General features: G+C 52.1%; 7 protein-coding genes across 7 annotated transcripts; 4 read left to right on the top strand and 3 right to left on the bottom strand.

Annotated features, from left to right (window-relative positions):
• Positions 1-590: 590 nt before the first annotated feature.
• On the top strand, positions 591-2,450 carry J4E86_007255 (uncharacterized protein; the record flags this gene model as incomplete). Its single annotated transcript, XM_051447777.1, has 1 exon — positions 591-2,450. One exon carries the CDS (start codon positions 591-593, stop codon positions 2,448-2,450), a length of 1,860 nt encoding a protein of 619 aa, XP_051301375.1.
• Positions 2,451-3,435: 985 nt separating this feature from the next.
• J4E86_007254 (uncharacterized protein) lies at positions 3,436-5,410 on the top strand (the record flags this gene model as incomplete). The annotated part of the gene is made up of 3 exons (XM_051447776.1): positions 3,436-3,718; positions 3,770-4,090; positions 4,152-5,410. 3 exons carry the CDS (start codon positions 3,436-3,438, stop codon positions 5,408-5,410), a joined length of 1,863 nt encoding a protein of 620 aa, XP_051301374.1.
• Positions 5,411-5,739: 329 nt separating this feature from the next.
• Positions 5,740-8,769, bottom strand: J4E86_007253 (uncharacterized protein; the record flags this gene model as incomplete). Its single annotated transcript, XM_051447775.1, has 1 exon — positions 5,740-8,769. The coding sequence occupies one exon, from the start codon at positions 8,767-8,769 to the stop codon at positions 5,740-5,742; it is 3,030 nt and encodes a 1,009-aa protein (XP_051301373.1).
• A 1,682-nt stretch (positions 8,770-10,451) lies between these two features.
• Positions 10,452-13,394, top strand: J4E86_007252 (uncharacterized protein; the record flags this gene model as incomplete). Its single annotated transcript, XM_051447774.1, has 6 exons — positions 10,452-11,257; positions 11,283-11,364; positions 11,391-12,146; positions 12,202-12,373; positions 12,488-13,263; positions 13,362-13,394. 6 exons carry the CDS (start codon positions 10,452-10,454, stop codon positions 13,392-13,394), a joined length of 2,625 nt encoding a protein of 874 aa, XP_051301372.1.
• A 365-nt stretch (positions 13,395-13,759) lies between these two features.
• J4E86_007251 (uncharacterized protein) lies at positions 13,760-14,705 on the top strand (the record flags this gene model as incomplete). Its single annotated transcript, XM_051447773.1, has 2 exons — positions 13,760-14,576; positions 14,689-14,705. The coding sequence occupies 2 exons, from the start codon at positions 13,760-13,762 to the stop codon at positions 14,703-14,705; spliced, it is 834 nt and encodes a 277-aa protein (XP_051301371.1).
• Positions 14,706-15,695: 990 nt separating this feature from the next.
• On the bottom strand, positions 15,696-17,421 carry J4E86_007250 (uncharacterized protein; the record flags this gene model as incomplete). The annotated part of the gene is made up of 3 exons (XM_051447772.1): positions 15,696-16,298; positions 16,349-16,603; positions 16,972-17,421. 3 exons carry the CDS (start codon positions 17,419-17,421, stop codon positions 15,696-15,698), a joined length of 1,308 nt encoding a protein of 435 aa, XP_051301370.1.
• Positions 17,422-18,075: 654 nt separating this feature from the next.
• Positions 18,076-19,817, bottom strand: J4E86_007249 (uncharacterized protein; the record flags this gene model as incomplete). The annotated part of the gene is made up of 3 exons (XM_051447771.1): positions 18,076-19,371; positions 19,426-19,545; positions 19,608-19,817. The coding sequence occupies 3 exons, from the start codon at positions 19,815-19,817 to the stop codon at positions 18,076-18,078; spliced, it is 1,626 nt and encodes a 541-aa protein (XP_051301369.1).
• Positions 19,818-19,831: the final 14 nt, after the last annotated feature.

Raw genomic sequence — 19,831 nt, 5'->3', positions numbered from 1 at the left:
CTTTCCGCCAAGCCGCGCGACCCCAATTCGCCCCACCCACCTCCAACTGCCTTCCTTCTCGTTATCTACAGCAATGACCATACGCGTTTCAATTTCAGCGCGACGCTGGACACTCACGTCGCGTACTTATTCTACTCTTACCCTAACTCACGCGCCGTGCGCGCAGCCCACCCGCCTACACAGCTCTGCCGAACGGTGGACGCGCGACGCCCACCTGCCCAGGCAACAGCGAGGATATCTGCCCATTGGCCCTTTACACGCAGCCCGCCATGTCACTTGTATGCAGTGCAGACGCCATGCATAGCAGCGTCACGCCTGACCTCATAGCCGAGTGCTTCGAGCGTCTACTTTTACCGGTGAGCGGTGGGGCATAGCCCCCGCTCCTAGGCAACGCTCATCCACGTCAAGTCCTCCCGCAGCATCTTTTTGCAGCTTCGTGTGCTGCGACAAAGTTTACTCATCTCTTCCCAACACGTTATTACTGAGTACCCCCGCAAACGGTACCATTCTATCTACACAAGCGTCGGCAGACGGGACAGCTTCATTTCGTCTATGTCAGCCTGACAGCGGAGACAAGGCCGAACATCCAAATGCGCCTCATCAACTGTACAACACTACAGCTGGAAGAGTTCTTCGGCGCCAATATCCCGGACTATGCTATTCTTTCGCATACCTGGGGCGATGAAGAGGTGTCGTTCGCCGATTTTACCTCGGGTCAGCCTCTGGTCGGATCTGGTTACCAGAAGATCATTTTCACTTGCCAGCAGGCGATCAAAGATAAAATCGGCTACGCGTGGGTAGACACCTGCTGTATCGACAAAAGCTCTAGCGCGGAGCTTTCTGAGGCAATAAACTCTATGTTCGCCTGGTACCAGAAGTCAGTCCGCTGTTACGCGTATCTTTTTGATGTATCGGAAGCCAACGTGGACCAAGAATTCCCCAAGAGTAGATGGTTCACACGTGGATGGACACTCCAGGAGATGTTAGCCCCAACAACGGTTATCCTCTACGATCAACAGTGGGTTGAGTTGGGCTATCTGGAAGAGTACGCCGAGGAGATATCGAAAATCACAGGGATAGATGGGGCAGCTTTGTGGAGGAAAGTCTCGTGGAGGGACCCGAGCCTTGGACTTGAGAACAAATTCGGTTCCTATTGCGTCGCGACACGGATGTCATGGGCTTCCAAGAGGCAGACGACACGTCCGGAGGACATGGCCTACTGCCTCCTCGGGATCTTCAACATCAACATGCCGCTTCTGTATGGAGAAGGTGACCGGGCATTTCGTCGCCTCCAGGAGGAGATTATCCGGAAGAGCGATGATGATTCCATCCTTGCCTGGGCTCTATCGCCAGAGGACAAGCATACTAGTCTTCTAGGGCTTCTACACAACGATGATATGCAAGATCTTTGCGATGTACCTGACGTCGACTTTTTGGCTCGCTCACCAGAAGACTTCAAAGACTGTGCCGGCTTGACCCGCGCTACAGAACCATTGACTCTGTTCACGTTGACCAACACGGGCTTACAAATCCAATTACCAATTGTGCAGGTCTTTGAACGTCGCCGAGTCCCGGGTAACGCGCTGGCCAGAGTTGACGTCCCCAACCGCTACGTGGGTAACAGGGCATGCAACGACGAGTATGACTGTCACATGATGGAAACTCCAGTCCGTGTATGGATCGGGCTACTCGGGTGCTCGCGAGTGTCAAGCCAGAACTTTCTAGGTATTCTGCTCTCCCCGAGTGGAGACGAGAAGAAGCCCAACGTAAGAGTGGTTCGTCAAAGGTATCTTTATGGCACTGTTCTTGTTGGTCCAAGAGTCGCTTTCGGTTCAGTTAGTAAAACAGTGACAATCGCTGGACTCAACGGTTTCCAAGAGGCGCGATACGCCGACTCCTTCGGCGACTATCAGCGGATTATCGTCAACGAATGTGAAGCCATCCGCAAATTTGGGTATCAAGTCCAGGGCTGTAGTGCATGGGATATTGGTATGCAAGGAGAATCACCACTGGCTTACCGTCCACTTTGGGATCCAAAAGCCAAGATTCTTACCATAAGAGAAGATGATCCGTATCACAATATGTACGAATTCAGCTTCGAAAGATCGTCGGGTGGTCAAAATCACAAGTTCACTGTCTTTGTAACTCAGACCGGTATGGGCGCAGTAAGGGAAGGAGATGTCTTTTCAGAAGATGAAAGGTTCGCTTTATACGATCTCCTCAGGGACAACGACGATCCACTTGATTACGAGAATCCAGTCCATGACAAGGGCGAAGTTTTGGTACATGACGACAAACAACGCCGGTTCCACGTTAGAGTTGAGGTTCACTTCAAGGTTATTGGCCATCATGAGCTGACCAGGGTTAACGTTTATGCTTTGAGAGACGGCTTTGTGGATACGGATCATCGTTGGGATTGTAACTGTGAGAAGCATGTATATCCGCATTGATCTATACTTGGTATTCATTCTACTTAGTTATATCGTTGTGTTGTACAACGGCCCCACATGCATGAACGATTTCACATCGTCCTAGAGGATAACTCGCCCTCACATGAGCCAAAAGTGAAAACTAAGACGGCCTACAACCCCGACTATACGTGGCTGTCAATGGATACGAGGCCTGTCATCTGGCATGGAGACGTCGTAACCATACTTTGAGATAGTCGAGCAGTATCATACATTCACATCACTGTGGACGATAACAATCTTCGGTCATGAGCTTCAATCGCCAAGCAGCCGGAAGTCTACATCCGCGATGGCGTCTGCCAGCAGGTACACATCACGTGCGCGCGGGCATGATGCGCGAGCCTAAGGCACCCGCGGGATGGAACCTTGCTCGCCTACAGTACGAACCTAAGAAGCGGCATACTGAATCGCATTGTTGTGAATGTACCTCCAGACAAATCCGCGCAACTCCCTATCCTCCCAAGTGAGCCCACGTCATCGGCGCATTTGTCGGGCGTTCGCTAACCACGTTGGCCCCACCCGGAAAGCCGCATCTCCACTCTCACCTCCAAACCACGCGATAAGAGCCGTTGGCAACGCCAGCGCGCGGTGGCCTCGGAAAGCTATCAGCGCCCACCGGCCTTCCTGTTTACGATATTTTTGACGCCCTTTACGTACATGCGCAGCGCGCATAAGGCGTGCCGATGATGCGGGCCAGTCAGGCTGAAGGGCCGAGTGCTTATCAGGACGATGGCGGTTTTGATCCTGGTAGCATCGCAGACACGGACTTGTCGTGTCGTTGGATTGAAGATGGGTTAGGGAATGGTTCGGGATCATGACTCTGTGCCAATGAGAATGGTGTCTTGGAGATCAATCGATTCGGTAAAGCAAGAAATGCCGCCGACGTATAAAGCTCGCAGGCCTACAGCTGTATGGAGCTTCATCACGGACTTTCGCTAGACCCCGGTTTGGACTTCTCGTGGACAAGATGCGCTTCTCTCGGTCTGTTGGCGTCGCGTCTATCGTCGTTGCCGGTGTGCAGGCTGCTGTTTCTTCAACTGGATTCACGGTATCTCTGACCGACATCGACTACTTCCTGCCACCAAAGCCAATTGCGAAGATATCGAGCTGCGAAGAGATTCAGGCCTCCTTCGAAGATGCTCCGTTTGTGCCGTTCACAGTGGTGAAAGCCCAGAACGGTAGTTTGGATGTCGCGTCGCTGACAGCAAGCTACGCGCATGATGATGTATGGCAAGAAGGTTTCATGGACGGTATGCATCCAACTTATCGCTCTTGAGATCCTCGCTGATCATATTCTCCAGCCATCTACGTCCAAGGAAGCGATCCCAAACCAACGAACTCTTCATTGACCATACTATCCGGCACCGCATCCAAGGAACTAGCTCCGGGCCCCTACTTCATCAACGCAGCTGGTCATGTCTACGAAGCATGGAGATTATTTTCCGATATGCAGGGCGCTTTCACCGAGTCTGCGATCGCGAACGGCGACGGTTCATACTCGGTTTTGCCCGCTGGCACTGTAGGCCAAAAGCATGCCATCGCCGTGCCTTCGCGGCTGTACTTCACCAAGACGGCCGAGAAGCCTTTGGCTGGTGTAAGAATTGGCATCAAAGACATCTACAGTATGATCTCTCAGCACCGCGTAGGCTATGGTCTTTGAGCATGGACTGACAATACCCTTAGATATCCAGGGCCTGCGAACATCTAACGGAAACCGAGCTTGGTACTGGCTGTACCCTCCTGCTAATGCGACTGCGCCGCCCGTTCAGAACCTGATCGATGCGGGAGCGATCATCGTCGGCAAGATGATCACCTCTCAATTTGCCAACGGGGAGACCGCAACGGCTGACTGGGTGGACTACCACGAGGCATTCAACCCCCGTGGAGACGGCTACCAAGACACCTCCTCCAGTTCCTCCGGCGGTGGCGCAGGTACCGCATCCTATTCCTGGCTCGATGTCAGTCTCGGATCCGACACCGGCGGCAGTGTGCGCGGCCCATCGCAAGTCCAAGGTCTCTACGGCAATCGTCCATCTCATGGATTGGTAGCTCTAGACCACACCATGCCGCTCAGCCCGGTGCTCGACACCCCCGGTCTTCTGGCGCGCAACCCTCAAATCTGGATGGAAGCAGCCCAAGCGATGTACGGCCCCAACATCACCATCACAAGCAGCTACCCAACTAGCATCCAAACCCTCGGCTGGCCCACCGAAGTCGAAGACGTCGCCGACCAACTCCTCATCGATTTCCTCGGAAACGTAACCGATTTCCTGAGCGCCAACGCCACCGCGTTCAACGTCACAGCCTCTTTTGACGCTGCGAACCCAGATGTCGCACCTCTTACGGTCTTCCAGAACCTTACCTACGCCGTCCTAATCACCAAGCAGCAAATCGAGCTCGTCCGCGAACCCTTCTACGCCGATTACGCCGAAGTCCACGATGGCCGTCTTCCATTCGTTAATCCCGTCCCGCTGGCTCGCTGGGGCTGGGGCGACAACCAGACCATCACCGTCGAAGAGGCTGTTAACAACAAGACCATCTTCCAGACCTGGGCTAACGAGACCTTCCTCGCTCCATCACCAGAAACCTGCTCAGAGTCCCTCGTCATGTACGTCGGTTCCACCGGCGGAACCACATACCGTAACACGTACTGGGACGAGCCCGGCGTGCCTTTTGGCTTTGGAAACAGTCGCATCTCGGTTATGGCGGAGGTGCCGGATTATGTTGTGCCGTTGGGTGAGGCGCCGTATAACTCGACGATTACGGGGCATGTGGAGTATTTGCCTGTTACGGCGAATTTGATGGCGGCCAAGGGGTGTGATGGCATGTTGTTCTCGCTTATTAATGAGTTGTATGAGGCGGGTATCTTGAAGGAGAGTAAGGTAGGACAGAGTGGAGTTACGGGTGGGGAGATCTTGTTGAGGAGGGATGGGCTATGGTGAAATGTTTGTATGTAGTGCAATGAAAGAAGCTCAAATACACTCTTTCACCCTTGTTCGTCACAATCCATCCACAACCATACCCTAGTCATGCCGTTTTCTGGCTCTCTTCTTGGGAATATCTGCTGCGCTTCATTGCGATTTCAGTCACAAACCAAGCGAACTTGCACACGGTTGTCGAGCGGAAACAGTGACGAAAGTCTGGGCAAGCTCGTTAGAAAATCTATTGTGCGATGCGAGAAGAACTCTATTGATTACCTCATGCTCAAAGAGGTTGTACCAGTAGCTCATTTCAAGCCCTTTGCCATCGTTCTCCATGTGATTAGTCAGGATCAAAGCGGCGCAACGAGATTGCCGTCAACGGCGGGTGTTGGATGTAGAACGCCAGGGTTGAAAGCCAAAGTGCGGCCGTTGCTATCGGAATGAGCTTTATTCCGCTCTTGCTGATCACGAAAAGCCGTTCCTTCCTCCCACCAAGCTGTCAATGTCGCTATAAGCTCCTTTGTCTGCGGATGCTCGTCACCCAACAGTCCTCTTGAAGTCACGGCTGCCTCGTGTAACTTATCGTATGCGTCGAGATGGCTATCCATGGCTCTGTAGGTCAGAGCGAGGTTGAATGCTACCGCGATCAAGCGCTCGTCCGCTAGATACGTAGGCGGTGACTTCTTCATCTGCGAATAGAGCGCTTCCTGTCTTTTCTTGGCCTCTTCGTAGTCCTCGCTGCTTTTTGCGAGATCGAACAAACACGATGCAAGATTTGATTGAACCAGGAAAAGGAATGCTGTCTCGTGCGACAGTGTTTCTGGGCGAAACTTCAGAATGGACGAAGTGTCCCTCTCGAGACCCAAGTATAGGTCTTTAGCCTCTTTGAGTTTTCCAGCGGCTTGTAGGATCTGAGCCAGATCGTTCTTCGAGTTGCGAGTGAGGCTGTGATCTTCACTGAACTTCTCTCGCCGTCGGTTGTAGACCATCCTCTGCTCTTCTTCTGCACTGTCGTACTTCCCCATGTCTAGATGAGTCAACGCATGTCTCACCCGGCTACGCAGGACGACAGGATGGTCCTTAGCGTCCGCACTCGCTGAATCGTAGAGTCGCTTTTGATCATCGATAACTTTGTGCAATAGATCGTCCGCTTCTTGGAAACGGCCCAGCGAATGATAGATGCCAGACAGCGTGTATCTTGAGATGACTGTGTCGGCGTGGCCGTCGCCCAATAAGTACTCCTGTGTCCTCAAAGTGATTTCTTGTTCGTCGAGCGCCTCCTCCCACTTTCTCAGACCGAATAGCGTGACAGCATACTGATGTCTAGCAACTAGATAGTCCGGATGGTCTGAGCCAAGAAATTTCAGTCGTTCCTCCATAACGAATCGTATGAGATTCAGGGACTCAGTCAGCATTCCCTGTAGGCGATAGTTCATAGCAAGGTCGTAGTTGATGTTAACGGTGAGACGGTGAGTCTGGCCCAGTTCCTCATTCAAGATGATGAGTAATCTTTTCAGCATATCGTGCACGAAGTTCAGATCCGCATCATCACGGACCTGCTCGCAGAGTGCCAGACAATGTATAGTGCGTATCAAGGATGGGTACACGTGGAACGGCTCCGGTCCCTGAAATGGGTCGGGGAAGCCCTGTTCGATGTGTTGCTCGATACCACGACGGAGGCGATCGGAAGAGAAGAGCAATTCCTTGAGCTCATTTTTCTTGAATGTCACACCCATAAATTCCGTGGACGAGTTGTGTAGATTGTCAACGTCTGGGACCGCTTCGGCGTCTCGCATGTAAGATTGTGTCCGACTTAAGAGAGGACGCAGATGCCCTTCTCCCTCTGTTGGGTCTCCGTACTTGTTCAGTTCATGCAGCAGGATGTCGATGGCTTTCTTGTGTGCTGGGTCCCACTCTCCCTTGGTGCGAAGGATCGTTGCTAACGTAACGCCAAGATAGGAATTGGTCTTTTCGTGATCCACGATACCATGCGCAATTGTTTTGGCCTTATCCCAGTCACCGATTGCTAGCAGTACCTCAGCCAGGATGGCTCTTGACTTGAGTGTTTGGGGATGCGCGTCGCCGAGGTCCTCACTCTTTGCACATCTGTCCACGAGGTAGAGTGCGGTTTCTTTCGCGTCCGAATAGCGCCCATCGCTCTTGTACATCAGTACAAGGGTCTGCATAGCCTGCAAAGTTGATGGATGGGATTCATCTAGACGTTCTCGCATCTGCCGAAAAGTCGAAAGAACTTCTTCCCCGGCATCTGTTGGTTTGTTGTCATACACAAGCAGCCAAGCACGTAAACTTGCTGCATCAAGTGTTATAATATGCTGTGGTCCAAGTCGATGCTGTAGGTCCTTGAGTACCTCTTCATTGGCAAGATTGGCATCGGAGAGCTTCCCCATCTCGGATGATATGCGGGCGTGATTGTACAAGCATGTATTTACCACGTCCTCACAAATGTCCTGTTTTGCAATTTCGTATGGAACCTCATCAGTGTTCTGTTTCTGGAGATTTTCTCGATGACCGCTGTGGTGTTTTGTAATTCCTTCGGCAAGATGTATAGCCTCTTTGCTCAGCTGCCACGCGTGTCTGAAGGCGCCACTAGATGCAAGCACAAGGGCCCATGTACTCAGGAGCGAAGGTTGAGGGGCGTTCTCGAACCGTTGGCAATATCTCCGGATAGTGGTCCTGGCGTCACGAGTTCGTCCCTGTTTCAATTGCGCCAGTGCTATGCCTTTTCCAGTGTCACCAATCAGCTTAGCATCTGTGTCCGTGTCCGCTGCCTGTTCTATCTCACACTGAAGGTCTTTGAACATTCCCTCGGCGGATTTGTACTTTCCGTTGAACCAGGTGATCTGAGCAAGGCTAAGGCGCAGGCGAAAGTAACTTTTACTCTTGTGTGAGGATGGATAGCTCCGGACAAGAAATTCGAAACGAGTTTTAGCATTTGCGAAATCGCCCCGGTAGTAGTATTCAGATGCGACGTACTTGAAGTACTTCAAATCTTTGTCTTGTAGATCGACGATCGCGCGAACCGGTGCGTCGCCCTGCTTGCCTGCTTTCCCCCGAACGTTGTCTTCAGACTTGAAGTCAGGAGGTATCGACTCGATGATGTGTCCGCTATTCTTTATCTGATTTACTTTCGATGAATTCTGCGAAGGCTGGATCTGTGGCTTTTGAAGCAATTCCGCAGGCTGAACCGCATCCGCCCACAAGGTTGCGGAAGTATCGGTCTCCGATTTCATCAGCCCTCCTTTTTTGCCCAATGAAGTAAGATGTGCATCAGATATAGCCTGACTAGCTTTGGACGTCTCTATTTGTTGGTCCGATGATACGATATCTGATCCCTGGTCGGAACATAATGAGTCTCGCATCTTGCCTGACGGGGCGAAGGTTATTGGCAAAGAAGCAGCCCTCAAAGAAGAAGCTTCCTCCAACGACGATACGATTTCAGCCACTTCCTCTACTGCGACTCTACGATAGCCCAAGTCTACATTCTCATTTGATTCGATGGATGATTTACTCCTTATCGAGAGACCGGAATACACGCGGGAGTCCTTTCGAACAACCTGTCCTATCTTTAGTCATAGTTGGACGATTTGCAATGGGTTGAGAAGCTACCTTGGTAGGATCGTGCACGATCTCATGGAACAACAGCTTTGTACCCTCTCGTTCTACATCCTTTCGCAAAGTCTCAAAATCTGACATCGCCCTTTTAACGGTTTCGTACTGAAGTAAAGGCTGTTGCTTCTCACTTTTGAGGTGAAGAAGAAGCCTCTCGCTGTAAGAGTTCCAGTGTTCTGGAAGCCACAAGTTCTGCGGGCGTGCATCCGGAAGTCCTACGGCGATGAGTCCGACGGGGAGACGAACAGAGTCTGGGTAGTACTGCAATTCCACAATAGCTTGCTGGGTAACCCAGATAGCAGAGTTATGTGTGACAAGGACAAACGCAACATTTGGTGAGTCCTTGTTCACCAGTCCGACAAGGTCGGTAGCAAGACGTGAGCTAAGTTTACGCAATCTTGACTCACCCTCACGAAGTAGTCTGGCGGTGTCATAACTCCAGATATGTATTTTGCGTGGCTTGATCCTTTCACAGATATCATCAACTGTCCGATCTAGAGATCGGGCAAGCTTTGTGCTGGCGTAGCATCCGTGAACAAACACGACCCTGAAATCTTCAGTGCTAATCCCACGCGGCGACAACGAATTAGCGAATTACTCACTCGAGGTTTGAATTAATAGATAAATTGCTTGACTGCTGGCAAGTTCGCAGATACTTTGGTGAGTTCTTCAAAGTGTGGATAGCCGCTGCGACGCGATCCATCTGTAGCAACGGAGTGACGCAATGCGTGAAAGTTGGTGCGGGTGTGCGCGAAGGGCAGAGGTGTAGGGGGCAGAGCGCAAGCCAAAATATGACAGCCTGCTGCGCAGCGCGCACGCGCCCTGGCTGATGCAAGCCAGAGTCAGAGGGTGTGGGTGCCAAGCCACCTCAGTCATCGACAGGAACGCCTCGTCAGTCTTCACATCCCACCTGCCTCAGCCCTCGCTAACTCACGCTGCGTTGATATTTCTGCTAAAACACTCAGAATAATTACAAATCAACCAAGCGAAGGATCTTGAAGCCTGGCCGGTCGCGTCGGCGTCCCGCGCATCGGGGTTGCGTATTGCGACCATGGACCCCAAAGCTCTGCACGGTCGCTCAACTTTTCCAACAGTTCACCGTATGATCACGTACGGTCAGCCGCCACACAATAATTCGCCCCTGCTCTTAATTCGGACCTTGCGGCTGTTATCTTCCCGCATTTCTATACCAACCCCGACAATTGGCGGTCCTCACAATCCAGCCTGCAGCGCGCTACTGCATCCACCAATGAGGATCGGCAGCCACACGGCAGGACCCCCAAGCGCATTCTTACCGGAGCGCCGAGATGGGTGGCAGACAAGGCTGAACAATTGTGCGTATTTACCATGCATCCTCTTTTAAGAAGCGCAGGCGTTCAGACACTCCGGTTCAGCAGCCAGCCTAGTTACCTACTTTTCAAAACTTGCAAGCATGGAACATCTGAAACTCCCCTATCTCGAGGGCTTCTCGGTCACGAACTTTGGCAACAAGTACGACTCCAGCGTTTCGTTTCAGAATTTTCCAGGAAAGGTAGGCTGGGCTGTCACTACTGCCTCTGGCGAGCTCAAAGAAGAAGAAGTAGACGGGGTGTCTAGGAAGCCTGAACTGGAGTTCAAAGAACTGATGCAGTCATGGCTTTTCTTTGGTCTAATTACCGCTGTGGTCTATGATGATAACAACATCGACAAGTGGGAGCTTGTTGCATCTGACTTTGACCCAGACGACAAAGGAACACTCACTACAAGGGAATTGCCAAGAATACTGGAAGATTGGCGAAAGAGGGAGATCTCGCAAGATGGGAAGCCGGGCCAGAAGATGCGCATGATACGGGCACAACTCGCATTAGATCTGGCTCGAAAGGTGGTCAACACGTACTGTTCGGCTGACAGCCCGAAGCGCGCAGCAAGACTTCTCGACAGTAAGGTGGCACTATCTTTGATGGTAATAGGGGAAACTCTCAGTATCGCAAAAGCTCGGATCATCGCGCAAATCGGATTCAGCGTGCGCGGGTGGTATGGCGATGCGACCATCGGTTGGGGCATCCCACAAAAGGTGGTAATCGCGATGCACAATGAAGGATGGTGTCCAAGGACCGTTCAATTGCTCAAGTCTCAATTACGCAACAATGCTTCGGCTTTCCTGACAGCCTATGCGTCACACGGGCGCGGTCATTTCAAGGGACATTCCAGATGTGTAAAGGACCAACCTTGCAAAGTCAATCCTTTACGGGACCAGGAGTATGTAACAAAACACCACCCACAGTGTATACATCAAGAGGATGATCAAGAGTTGGGCGATAGACCCAGAGGAATTACCTGTCATCGGCGAAGTCACCAAATGCTTGGTGTACCATCGGATGCATTACTCCAGATCATCAATCGCGGCGACATACCTCTTGTTAGATTCAAGAAAAATGCGCCAAATGAAGAGCCGGTCTTGGAATTGACAGATGCGTCTCACGAACCAGACTATGCCACCATCTCTCATGTTTGGGCTGACGGGTATGGAAACAGCACAAGTAATGCGCTGTATCGTTGTCAGATTGTATACTTTCGGAGACTCCTGGAGGAAGCGCAGGTGCATCGAGCGAGATACCGACGAGGTAATCACAAGAACAAACCTGCGCCCCTCGCCTTCTGGATGGACACGCTGCTCATCCCCGTAGGCAGCGAAGAAGGTCAGAAAGCAGCGAGAAAGAAAGCAATCCACCAGATCTATACTGTATTCTCAGGTGCTAAATACACTATCGTTGTCGACAATGGCCTCAGCGGCATGTCCTGGGACAATCAGGACTACACGACTACAGCAATGAGGATCCTTGCGAGTGGTTGGATGAGAAGACTTTGGACCTTACAGGAAGCTTACCTTAGTCGTAAGCTGTTGTTTGCCTTCAAACACTTGGATGAAGACGACGACGAGAGCAAATGCCCGCCGCTAATTGACCTCGATGAGATAGAGGCATGGTATCACGAAGGTAGCCCGTCACTCGTATCTGATTTGCCTGCCCTGGCCCGAAGTTATTACAACAACCTACTTGGGCCTGACCGGAACGCGAGGAACAACAAAGACATAACAACTAACGGGATGAGTCTTATTGCGAGTGTATGGCGAGCAGCGCAGTGGAGAGTAAGTGGCACCCATGCTTCAAGTCAATTTGCATTCGTGCTAATGGCAATTCAAGAATACATCTCACAATGAGCACGAAACGTTAGCTCTTGCTACACTCCTTAATCTGGATCTCAGCAACAAATCATTCGGGACAGCCAACCTTATGAAGCCAGGCAATAACACCAATCTAGAGCTCGATACCATGATGAAAGACTTCTGGTTATCACTTGACGAGAGTTCACCTGGTTCGATTCCTCCGGGTATTATATTTCTACCCGGCCCTCGAATCCAGATCTCCGCATTCGGCTGGGCACCAAAAAGTTGGATGCTAGCACATGGGCCTGATTACCCAGATCCAGTTGCCCTGTCGAGGAAAGCGGCCGTCCTCTCGCCAGAGTATGGCCTGCAAGTAGAATTCCCGGGATTCCTTCTTCACTGCGAGGATAGAGATGCAATCCTTGGTCACCAAACGAATGGGACGGGGTTTCGGTTCCCGTGTGACAACTCACTGACCGAATATTATCGCGTTACCTGGGACGAAACGGAAGAATACAGCAAGCAAAGAGGTATCATCGGCGAACAGCGCAGCGAGGACCTGGCCATAATACTCTGTCGACCAAGACCTGGCCAATTTCCCGAGATTGGTCTGCTTGTCGAGATTCATACAACCAAACAGGAGAAAAGGGATCTCGGCCAAGACAGCGTCCGGAGGGTGTTCGCAGTCTACATGCGCCGACGTGTCAAGGTCAGGCGCGAGACTGGCGATTTGAACTTGGCGACCAAGGTCAAAGAGATCATGAATCGCGCCCACGAGGAACAGTCGAGAATTATCTGCGGCGAAATCCTTAACGAAGACCAGAAATGGATCGTTGACTGCAGGATCGACTCAGCTAAGAAGATGTCGAAAGAGCAAGTAGCAACTAGATCGGCTACTCCTGTGCGATCAACACGACCTTCTGTACCAGCCAAACGATCCGCAGTCATGGGGATAAGAAGCCCGCAAGACAGGGGGGCTGGATCCGGACCTGATCGTGCATCTCCAGTCTCGTCTTCTCATGCACGACATGCTGAACAGCCCTTCACTGGGAATGTAACAGACAGGGTGGACAGCGTGCAAAACCCAAGCCTACAAAGCGTAAGCTATAAACCCCCCAAAGTATCGACACCCGAAGAGGCTCCGGGCCCAGGTAGTCTTCCAAGAACCCAAACAGGGTTGGATGCGCTGCTTTACAGGAATCCATGGAAATGTTAAACTTTGGGAGGTAGAAGAAACTTTCCCTACGCTTGCCTTTCAAGCGTTCTGCATAATACAAATGAGCCACTGTGTTCCCATTGCTACAGACAGTTCTGTTTCGCCATCATTCGGCTCAAGCATCCTTGCTCGATTAGGCGAGAGCAGCCCGCCACAAGCTGAGCAATAGCGAAACGAGACTCATCGATGCATGATTGACGTAATATGATAAGCAAGACCCCACGAACCGCTTCCGTCATTGGACGCCCATTATGCAGTGTTTCCATGGGTGTCACACACCTCGCCAGGCTGAACTTCAGCCTGGTCTCTTTAATACATGATAAAACTGGAGCCGCACGAGTCTGTTCAACCCTAGTATGATCTTTCGTCCTTACGAAAAATGTCTGGCACTGGAAACCTGTCGACCGTGTCTCAGCTTTCGGCCCAGTGGACCAACCCGAACGATGTGCTCTCCCTGCTACTCATAATCGGTGGAGACATCGTTCAAACCGCTCTCGCCCAGACTACTGCCGGCGGATGGATAACGCCAGTATGCTTCTCGTTTGGTTGGGTAGCATACTCATTCAGCACACTCGTGCGCGTCCTTGGCGACGGTCGTCTCTTGCCACCGCCAGATTTCCCGGCCAAAGTCTTCAACCTCGAATCGTCCTACGTCCGAGAGAACAAGAACTGGGTGTTGGGCCGCATCCTGAGGGATAATGAGCTATTCATGAACAAAATACAGCCGCACGGAGGTAACGCACTCAGGATATCGATATACACCGCTGTGGCACGGAAGAAGGGCCAGGAGATGTCGAACGTCTACACCTTGTGGTTGTGGATAGGAGTCACATTGCTACAGATTGGTATTGCGAGCATACCTCTTGGCCGAGACGGCGAATGGGGAGTCTTTCTTGTGACCTGCAGCGGTATTGTTGCCTCAATACTTGCAGGCGCACTACCTCAGTGGCGAATCGAGAAGATCCCGCTCAAGAGGGAGAGCCGCAAGCTTATCGCTTTGACAAGTGGTAATGGGTCTCGCGACATCATGATCATCTACGGTGACAGGAAGGCGTTGGATCTCGAGGAACTCGCTGCTGGCGAGAGTCCTCGCTCTGATCGGGTCTGGGAGGCCCTAAATCTGTTCTCCACGCCTGTCAAGAACGAATTTGGCCTCGTAGAGCGCCGGAACAACAACACTGAAGTACGCAAGACTCGTATGTACAACGGACTGCCGCTCGGCGTTTGGGTGACACGTTTCGCGTCATTCTGCCAGGTAGTCTTCTGGTTAGCACTGCTTATCATGGTCGCTGGTCTCAAGACGCACAGCTGGTATCTTGTGTTGATAGGTTCTGTTGGCATGCTTCAGAACGCTATGTTGGCAGCTGCAGCAAGGCGCCCCGACCGTCGTGGACTTCCTCTAATGCTGGTTGATACCATAGCCACCCATCGCGTGATGGATGGTTTAATGGATCTCGATGCCACTATAAAGAATGCTGGCATATCACTTCGCGACGAGTTCTTTCCTGGACTCCTTCGCGAGGACGAAACGAATTGGTGGGACGGCGAGCGAGATGCCTATGATAGTGCTAGACTTGAAGACAAGAGACGTGGCACTCCTCGATCTCTACTTCGAAAGAAAAGTCTGGGTATTCCAGACATTGATACTACCGGGAAGGCATACTTGTACAGGCGCGCTTCGACAATGATGTCGGGAATGAGTTCCGATACCATGTCAGCCGGTGTTGGAAGCCCGTCAAAGCCTTCGATATCAAACGTTCCATCGATACCACGGGGTCTTACTAGAGTTAGTACTGTGGGTGAGGAAATGAGCGAAGTACCAACGCCAAAGGGAGGGACAGTGAGATTCCTGGCCTCAAGACCGTTTCAAGGAGTCGCACCTTTAGGTCCTCAGCCAAGCCAGGAACGGCCTTCAACAAGTTCATCAGATGTATCATCTGTACAATCTCCTGGATGGGCTTAGATAGGTAACAAATCTTCTCGGTTTGCTGGGTGTATGATGTCGGTTTTGGAGTCTGATTTCCTTTGCGTATGCAGTAGTAATATTTCGGGATTCATGTCGGTTTTAGTACGGTACACACGGTACCGTTCTAGATAGGTAGGCTATGTTCGTGATCAAAGAGGTGCTCAGGGCTGAGGTTTCGGTATAGCGCTTGCTTCCACATTCAAAGACTTCCCCTGATACACTGCCCGCTATTACACAGACGCAAGTGTATTGACTTAGATTATGTCCAAAAGCAGTACACTCCCGAGATAGCGACGCGAAGCTTTCGAACGACCACCGCATCCATCTCCGCAAGTCCATACCCACCCAATCAAACCTGAAATCTCCACCTCGGATGCCGATCCCCCATCTTAACATCCTCAACACTATCATGAAACCCACCCGTCTGCGGCCTCTCCACCAACACCCTCTCTTTCTCCGCATTCTCCCTCTTCAACAACACCCACAACACCCCCACAACCACCAGATTCAAACACAAATACCCCAGCGCAAAGCTATGCCCAAGCACATACCTCGGCCCAGAGTTCGCGCGATACAACTGCGTCCCCAGCACCGCCCCCAAATTCCCAATACTGATCTGCATAGCATTGGCCGTTGCGCGCTTGGTCTGTCCACTAACGTTGATGGCGGGCCAGCAGAGGACCAAGGCGACGGAAGGGTAGATGCCGATGGCGGCGAAGAAGGTTCCCACGTAAGAAACACCTGGTCGTGCTTTGGGATCGGTGTTGGCGAGCAGGATGATGTACCCGATGATTGCGACGGTGGAGGTGGTCAGGATGAAGAGGGCGCGGCGGGCGTAGCGTTCTGAGAGGATGGCCCAGAAGATTGTGAAGAGGGTTGCGACGGCGTAGGGGGGGATGGTTAGGAGCTGGGATTGGGCGGATGTGTAGCCCATGTCGCGGATGATTGTTGGCTTGGGGGGTGTTAGAGTGGTGTGCGCGTTTTGTGGGTTGGTTGGCTTACTAGGAATAGGGATAGAGTGTATAGTGGTAGACTCATGGTGTGGAAGGCAAAGGCGTAGAGCCAGATCTTGATGTCTTTTGCAGCAAGCAATACTTCCGCCCATGAGAATGCTTCGTCGTTCGTTGCGTCGCTGTCGGCTTTCAGACGTGCTTGCACGAAGGCTCTTTCTTCTTTGCTGAGCCAGCTGACGGTGGCGGGGTAGTTTGAGATGAACCAGTACGCGATGATTCCGATGATGATGGTGAGCAGACCTTCCTATGTTGCTGTTAGAGACGAATTCATGAGCAGGTTGGTGAGCGTACCAAGATGAAGATCCACCGCCATCCAGCGTAGCCTCCTACATTACGCATGTGCGCAATGCCATACGCCAAGATCTATAGTCGTCAGCTTGTCTCTTGTATGCGCAAGAGAGTTAGCATACACCACCAAAAGCCCCCGCAAGACTCGCGCAGCTAAAAAACAGCGAAATGCGATACTGTCGCTCATTGCGCTTATACCACATACTCAAATAATACACCACACCAGGAAACAGCCCCGACTCGGCCATTCCCAGACTACAGATAATTAGCCGGTGTCGCACTATCATTGTCTTCTCTAGATTACTCTACTCACAAAAACCGCACCGCAAAAAAGCCCGACAGGTTCTGCGTCACACCCATCAGCGTAGCCACAACACCCCACACCACTGTAAGCGTAGGCAACCAGAACTTCGGCGTCGTGCGTTTGAGGACGATGTTGCAGGGTATTTCGAAGAGGACGTAGCCGATGAAGTAGAGAGTGAGGCCCGTGAGGTATTGGTTGCCTGTCATACCGAGGTCGGTTGTTAGGCCTTCGATACGTGCGTTGGCGACTAAAGAATCTATCAGTACACTTTCATCAGCGGTGGATATGAAGAAGTCTGTACCATTGCTGCGATCAAGAAAGCTGAGCAGATACAAGATTGACACCGCGGGCAGGAGTCTCAAATCCAATGTCCTGAGTAACTTCTTTTCGTTGATGGTGCCCGGAACGATTTCTACATCGCTCGCGGAAGAGGTCGATGCAGCAGGTGCATCGTTCTTCTCCGATGCCATCGTCACGTTCGCACTAGTTTTCACGGGGAGTTGTCGAGACGTGTGCAACTCGTCCAACGAAGACGCGGCACGAAGGTCTACTTATCACCCCCACCACCCTCGCATTCCTCGTAGCTCGCAATGATGCAAGAACGTGGGTCAATCATCTCAAGCCGCGGCAGCGTCATGACCCAGAACCCATCGCAGCACCCCCTGGCGTAACCGCAAACGCTCATTGGAGCGCATCGCCAACCGCGTCGAATGCGAGATGCGCACAACTCTGACAGGACAAGCGTTATCGGCTTTACCGCACGGCATGGCGGGCGTGTTGCAAGGGCTTATGAGTTGGGGTTGTACACGAAATCGAGAGGTGGTATGTCGTGATTGCACTAGCCGCTTGGGGTATAGACCCGGATGGACCACGTTGTTATTCGATGGAGACGACAGGTGTTTGATGAGTGAACAGGTGATTGATGTTTGATTTGACGGGGTTTCGTCGACGAGTTTGCGTTCATCGGTCTTTGGATCAGCACGATCGTGGGGTGACGTGGGGAGGGTTTGATGGATGTTGTGGTACGAATGCGCGGATATGCGTTTGTGACGAAACATCCATGAATGGCAGGTGGCTCGCTCGGACGGATAGAATACGCCATTCGCTCAACGATCGGCACAGAACTATCGTTTCCCTTTCCCTCCAATAATCCCAATACCCCTAATGAAGAAAACAACAACAGCCGTAGACGCAACACTCATACCAAAGTTAAACCAAGCCGTCGTCCTAATGCCCACCTTGAGCGCATCATCCCAAGGCACCGTCTTATGTCCCTCCCCACCAATCTGATCCACACCCAACCCCTTCTCCCTAGCCACAACAGCCGTCTGCACCGCCGTCGCGATCGCCAGCCCAACCGCCCTCCCAATCTGCCCCACAGCCGTAATCAGCGCCCCTCCCAGCGACGCATCCTCCGCCGGCAGCGTCTTAGCCACAAACAACGTGAGAACAGGGAAGATGGTATCCGCACCCGAGACACACAGTACCATGGCAGGAAATCCATACGCCCAATACGTCGTATGTACCGGAATGGGAATTGCAAAAAGTAAGGAGGAGATGCTCACGCAGATCGTACTAAACGTGAGTATATAATCCCCCGGCACACGAGACAGAATCTGCCCCGTAATCGTAGCCACCAGAATCCCCGTGATGCCATTCGGTAGGAAGCGCAGCGTGGTTTGGATAACGGAAAGGCCCTGGTAGTCCTGGAACCAGTAGGTTGCGAAGATGAGGTAGTTGTTGAAGGACGAGAAGAACAGCGCCATGAGCACATTGGCAGCAGTGAACTTGCCGTTCTTGAAGATACTCATCTTCATCAAGGGCCGCCGCTCCTTCTTGTGCTCGAGGTAATGCTGCCAGAAGCCGAATGCGCCGATGATGATTAGTGAGAGCACGATGAGGACTGGTACCCATGGCGTACTCCAGCCCACGACGTTGCCTTCGGAAAGCGCAAAAACGAGGATAACAAGACCGATGGTGATGAGCGACCCGCCAATCCAATCCACCGTGTTGCGCAACACGGGTTCGGGCTCCATTGGCGGGATTGGAATGACGAAGTAACTCGCAACCGTAGAAATCCCCGCAATAATCCCAAACAACCAGAAAACCCACTGCCAATCGAGATACTCGCCCACGACACCACCGAAGATGTTGCCCAACACGCCACCCAGTGGCGCTCCGGCGCCAAAACAGCCAAAAGCAATGTCTTTGGTCTTGCCGGGTGGGAAGGTAGATGCGAGGATGCCGAGAGCAGTTGGTGCCATGGCGGCGGCAGCGAGACCCTGGAGACCGCGAAAGATGTCGAAGCCGATTTCATTGGGGATGAAGGGCGTTATTATTGATGTGAGTGTGAAGGCTGCGGAGCCCCAGAGGAAGATCATTCGTCGGCCGTAGACGTCTGCTAGACGGCCCCATAGTAGCTGGATGGCATTGTTAGGGAACGATGAACTAGAGAGGGTGGTTTAACGGCGTACCAGGAAGCAACCAAATGTAAGGTTGTACGCAGAGATAATCCACTGCTGACGACTAACTGGAATATCCAACTCTTCCCCAATGGTAGGTAGAATAATGACTGAGGCTTGAACCGCCATGGTCTAACACAAGTTAGTCAGTCTCCTTCCTCTCTTCTCCAGCAAAAATCGTCGGGCGTACTCACACTCAAAAACGGCGCCGCAGCAATCGTCGTAACAAGCGCCACACACCGTGCTTTCGAAAACGGCAAGCGCTCAGACGCCGATGTATCCACAGCCACAAGCCCATTCTCTTTCTCTGCATCATCCGCCGCTTCGTGTGTGGCAGTGACCGCCTGTTCCAGATCCGTGACGCCCTCCACAGGCTCAGGAGTTTTCTCTTGGCGCTTCGACATCTTTAGCACACACT

The sequence above is a fragment of the Alternaria arbusti genome, assembly GCF_024043155.1.
Source record: "Alternaria arbusti strain BMP 1465 chromosome Unknown scaffold_9, whole genome shotgun sequence".
Lineage (NCBI taxonomy): Eukaryota > Fungi > Ascomycota > Dothideomycetes > Pleosporales > Pleosporaceae > Alternaria > Alternaria arbusti.
Note: the sequence above shows the minus strand (reverse complement) of the source record. Positions and strands in the feature narration are given on the sequence as shown.